This window comes from Calidris pugnax, unplaced genomic scaffold (assembly GCF_001431845.1).
Source record: "Calidris pugnax isolate Ruff unplaced genomic scaffold, ASM143184v1 scaffold89, whole genome shotgun sequence".
Taxonomy (NCBI): domain Eukaryota; kingdom Metazoa; phylum Chordata; class Aves; order Charadriiformes; family Scolopacidae; genus Calidris; species Calidris pugnax.
The window spans coordinates 4036036-4041741 of NW_015090865.1; the positions used below are offsets into that span (position 1 = coordinate 4036036).

General features: G+C 47.6%; 1 protein-coding gene across 1 annotated transcript in view; it reads right to left on the reverse strand.

Annotated features, from left to right (window-relative positions):
• Positions 1-5055: 5055 nt before the first annotated feature.
• The window catches only part of NKX1-2 (NK1 homeobox 2), a 1807-nt gene continuing 1156 nt past the window's right edge, over positions 5056-5706 (reverse strand). The window contains exon 2 of the mRNA XM_014945218.1: positions 5056-5657. Coding sequence (XP_014800704.1) covers positions 5056-5657 — 602 coding nt within the window. The remainder of the gene's footprint in view (positions 5658-5706) is intronic.

Consider the following 5706-nt stretch of genomic DNA (forward strand, 5'->3'; position numbering starts at 1 on the left):
AAATTAATGTTTAAGGCTCCTTTCTTTAAACTATAGCAGTGACATAACTTCCATGCTCAAAGCTACCATCACAAATCAGCACGTGTAGAAGGAGTAAAATCTTTTATTTGTATTGATCTTGTGCATAGATCTGGTGTCTTTGAAAGTATTTCAGTGTGTCAGAGGCTGCTCGGTGGAAAAGCCTGAATCTGGAATACTGCTGAAATCCTCTGCAGTGTTAGATGTGCCAAAGCCCCATGGAATGCCACATTTTTAATTATGTTTTTCATGTGGCATTACACATACTATAGAAAGTAAGATGATCAACTTCAGAAAGAAGCTAGGTTGGGAACTCTTCAGGGTTTGAATGGGAAAATTTAAGAGAAATTGAGTTTAATATTTGTACTACAGTAGTAAGCAAAGGCATTGTTGCTACAGGAGTCTCAGCAACCACAAAAGAGAAGAGCTCCTGTGAATAAAATGGCAAAGATGCCAACTAGGAAGCTAAAGCAAACCTGTAACATGCAGCTCATAAATTAGTTGCATGCATCATCATCTTCCCAGAAACTTTTACTGAGCACACTACCAGAAATAGGGCCCAGAACATGAGTTTTTCACGTCAAGAAAGTGCTGTAAAGATCTGTTCAAGGTCACTTCAGCTGATATGAGGTCCTAGTGGGAAAATAAAACCGTGTTCAAGTCTAGTGATGAAAGAACCTTATTATCAATTTTTCTTCAAGAGGATCTCACCCACCAAATATTTTGCTAGACGTCTGGTCTGCCTGGGAGTTGTAAAGCTGCTGAAAATCAGACTTTGATCTCATTCGTGACCAGTACATGGGACCAAAGCAACACTTCTCGATCGGTCCTGAGTCACCTGACCACTTAGCAGGCTGATGAGGCATTTAATAGATCAGCTGTTATATTTTGTGAGGCCTTTGATAACCACAGGAGTACTTTGACTTTCGTTGCTTTTTTGAACGTGGTGTAGAACTGGCAGATTACCAGGGATAGTACCTGGGGTGTTTTATAAAATGTGGCAAACAATAAAAAGGGTCTGGCTCTTGGACGGAGTATCCCAAGACAGGGTTTGCACATACCTGTTGTTGTAATAGGGTGTAGGATTGGATATCCACAGCTTTAAAAGGGACTCAATCTGCTTCATGCATATCCTACAGGAAAAAAAAAAAGCCAGCTGGAATCCAGCCTGCAGTAAATAAATTTGAAATGTCATGTTTCTTCTGAAGGAACTGTTCTAGCAGAAGCAGGGAGCAGTGGAGCTGTAGAGAGCCTCTGAGCTCTCTGTCTGTCTGCTCCTTGTCTTGGGCCATCCCTGCCTCTCTCTAAATGGTTCTGCTTGATCTCAGTAAGGACAAAGTCCACAGGTGCAAACCAGGAGGTTCTGTCCTCAGCTTGGGAGTCTGTGTGTAGATAGCACAGGGCTTGTTACAGGTGTTCTAGTGAATAATAAGGGGAGAGAGAAGAGGGATGGAGAGAAGGAGGAAATAGGCTTCAGTTTAATTTTCCAGTCACGTATTTCACAAAGAACCATATTGGTTTTCTTCATGAAAAATGCTTGGTCACTGACATTTGGTCTATTCTTCAGACTTTGCAAACCCAACTGTATGAAGTTGTTTGTTGTTTTTTTTTTTTAAATATGGATCTGAAAGTCTAGTTAAATTGATATTTCTAACATTTCCCCAAGTGAAATGTCCTGGTGTTCCCCCACATAATTCTTTCATCATCAGCTTAAAGTAAATTGATTTCCAAAGTTCTTTTGGGATTCTTGGACCACTAATACTGTCTGTGCAGAGAGAGAATTAAGCTTTTTGTCCAGAGATGAACACTCTATGAGTCAAGAGCTTTCCCTTTCTACAACTGAAGCACACCAGATGCTTTTTTGCCATCCTGTGAAGCACCAAGTACTTGCCATTGCCAAGGGTGAGGTTTGAGGCCCCGTGCCCTACCTGCTGTGTTATATTCTGGAACAGAAATGCAGAGGATATCAGCAAAGCTCTACCTAGGGCTGCATGACCCAGCAGTCACCAGTTTGGGCAGGCTGAAACCCAGCCGTTGGTGCCAGCTCACTGCAGACACTGCTATTACAGACAACAAGGTGGGAATGAGGGAGGCTACAAACTTTCCAGTTCTCTCTGAAACATCTGAATTCCAAACTATTTTAATTTATTATAGATGATGCATTTTTTTTTTGCTTTTTACACATGGGACTTACTTGCGATTCCCTTTAACATCTATATTGAGCTGTGAGTAAAGTCAATTTTTGTCTGTGCTTGAAAATGCTGCTGTATTCAGAATTGTTAGAGATAATGGATACACAGTGGGGCATTTACAAAAGTGTTACCAGTGCGAATAGCGTAATCTGGACAATGCGGTGTGGGACCGCAATTGCTATTTTCTGGGCTGTTTTGAATTACAGCTCTAATAAACAGCCACTCTCCACATCCCAAACTAGAAGCCAAAGAGATCACCCACCCGAGCAGCCGCCCAGGCAATGAAGCAGGAGGGGAAGGCTTGGAAACTTTTGGCCAGAAAATCTTTGTGCCCAGGCAATGAAGAAGGAGGGAAAGGCTCTGACCAACGGGCTTGGAAACTTTTGGCCAGAAAATCTTTGGTGGCCTGGGATCGGTGCCACAAAATCTGCCTTCCAGTCCTGCGCAAGGTGCGAGCCATGCAAAGTGGGAACCACAGTTCTTATGTTCTCTGGAATGAATTGTCAACCTTTTTTGTGAATCCAGGACTATAAAAATGACCAAACGGGGTGGTGGAAAAGGGGCTGGTGTTTCTTGCCTAGGAATCAAGTGTTCTGATTTCCTATAAAGCTCACCTAGTTTTGCCAAAGGCAAAATTGCTGGCAACTCACAGAGGCTTGAGAAGGTTTATGAACAGCAGAACTGAATCTCAAAGGAGGAGACAATTTATACTATGAGTTATTTTGATTGGTAATGTTCTGTATTTTTTCCTATGATTTGCACTTCTTAAGGAAGAGAACTAATCATACGACAAATGACATGGCACCAGCCTTTTTTTCCACTGGAGATTTCAGTACTCTGCAGGTGACCAACCGCTTCATGATCTGGGGACATCTTAGAGTGACAGCCAAAGGAAGTCAAGAACTGGTTTTTGCATGCACGGGGATGACAACCACAACCACAAAGAGGTGAAGAGGACTTGGGTCCTAACTTGAGGCAGGGAAAATGGACTAGAGGAGCCTCCAAGAAAGCCTTTCAGTTCCTGTGGGGTTTGGGCCCTTGACTCCAGGCAGGTAGAAATGGAGAGGGGGTTTGTGAGCAGCGCTGCATCCTGATGGCTCAGGCACCTGGGACAGGATTCAGTGACCAGGAAACAAAGCAGCTCTGGAGCATGTAATGACCCCAGTCCTTCATAACTCTAACTTACATCAAACTAGAGTTAAGAAGTTACTTCAGTTAACCTGCAGGGAAATACATGCATGCAATAGTTCTGACTTCCAAAATCTCGACCTGGGGCGAACCTCCTGTTTTATTAATAGCTATGCAAATTATCAAGAAGACACCGAAGACCTCCTCATGGGTGTGGAAAAGCAACTGCAGGCAATTTCAGAGAGCCTGCCCACTGGCCAGGCCTTGAGGGTTTCACACCTTTGCTCCCTGGGAAGCTGGAAGTTTTCAGGAGGGCGATTTCTGCCAGGGGGTTGTCCCGTGGAGCCCCTCCTCGCAGCCACTGACACACAACACAGGGCACTGTAGAGATCCCCCCCCAGCAGGGAAGCTGTCCAGGAAGCAAACACCGTTTCGTCTGAGTGCAATTAAAAACAATTCAACACGAAATAATTTAAAAAACCTTTTTATTTAGACAAACACAAGAAGAGCTAGATAGGATTTATGAGCTAAGTTTTTTGGTTGGAGAGCCAATGTGTACTTTAAAGCATCGTAAGAGACTGAGGGGATACAGTCTTGAGCAGCGTGTTGTAATAATTTGTGAAACTGCATGAGACAGATATATATTGTTTTTTAAACCAATTACTTCCCGTCCGTTCAGGGACGGATAAGCCCCCAGCTAAAATTCCTTTTCATTCCGGTGCTTGTAACGATGAAGATGAAATGTGATTTTCCTTTCTAACAAATGCTTCAAAAAGCAAAAAAAAAAAAAAAAGCATGTGTTTCTCTCTTATGGAAAATAGGTCTCGGCATGCTGGAAATTCAGCGTTTTACTTATTTTCTACCACAAATGCCCCATTTTTAAAGCAATGAATAATGTAATCATTTTCTCTGATTTATGTTTTCTTTTCTGCCTCATTTGGCACTAACGCTGTGTTATTACAAGAACAACTGTTCTCTGCGAAAAGAATGATCTTTAGACATCTCATCCAAAACCTTTGAAGTCACTGGGGATGAGCTGGAAAGAAATGCAGAGGAGGCAGTGGACATTTAGCAGCAAGTGAATACTTTCCCACTGACGGGGCAGATTTTCTGCTGGTCGCCCGATGGCACGGAGCTGCGGTTCCCTACACCTTCTTGGACAAAAACTCTCTTCCAGGTTGGATACCTGGTGGTTTTCAGGTCAGAAGTCAGAAATGATAATAAAACGTGGGTCAAACAGGGCACGAGCGAGTCCCACGAGCAAAAGGAGGGCCTTGGGGACATCCTCACCGGCGAGCATCCCTGGGATGGGAATGGGCAGCATGGACCAGCCCCCGGATAACTGCAGCGAGTGCTCCCGAGCTCTCCAGGTCTGAGACATGTGCTGGCAAGCCAAACGGCAGCGAGGAGTGTTTTTAAAAGCAACTCGGAGAAGAATCTGGAGGGAATTAGTGTCAGGCATGTGTAAAGAGGGTTACTCTTCCCATCTCCAGCGCCTGTAATTACATCTCAAAACGTGCTAATAAAATCCAGTGGCTTTTTTTTTTTCTTTTTTCTCCGAGTATGGACCTTAAACATGCTGCTGTGACGACTAGGGGAAAAAAAAAAAAACAAACCAAAAACCACCTTACACTTCAAATCGCCATGCAACCACCGGGAGCGAAGGACCGAAGGCCGAGACCCCCCCGGCCCCGCCGCCCCCCCGGCCCGGCCCGGCTCAGAGGTGCGGGGCGTAGAAGGGGCCGAGGTACGCGGGGCCGAGGAAGGGCCCGAAGGCTCCGCCGCCCAGAGGGAAGGGGGCGGCCGGCGGGACCAGGAGGTTGGCGGCGGTATAGGAGGGGAAAGTCTGAAAGGGGAGAGCGCCGGGAGCCGGTGGGCTGGGGCTGCCGCCGCCCCCCGCCGCCGCCACCGCCGCCGCGGGGGAAGGTGCGGGGGCCGCCCCGTCGGTTCCCGGGTGTTGTTTCTTCCACTTGGTGCGTCGGTTTTGGAACCAAATCTTCACCTGCGTCTCGGTGAGGCTGAGGGAGAGGGCCAGGCTGAGGCGCTCGCAGACCGACAGGTACCGGGTGGCTCGGAACTTGTTCTCCAGGGCCACCAGCTGCTCGTAGGTGAAGGCCGTCCGTGCCCGCCGCGGTTTGCCGCACCCCGCCTCCGCCCGCCGCCGCCGGCCGCCCCGCGGCGAGCCCGGCTCCTCCGCAACGGGTTGGGGGGCGGCGGGCTGGGGCCCGGACCCGCTCCCGGTGCCGTCCCCGGGCGGACCCGCCTCGTCAGGCTCCTGTCCCGCTGCCTCCGCGCCGCTCTCCGCCGGGGAGTGCGCATCTGAGGGGAGATGGCGGGGCTCGTCAGGGGGACACGGCGCGGGGGGCGG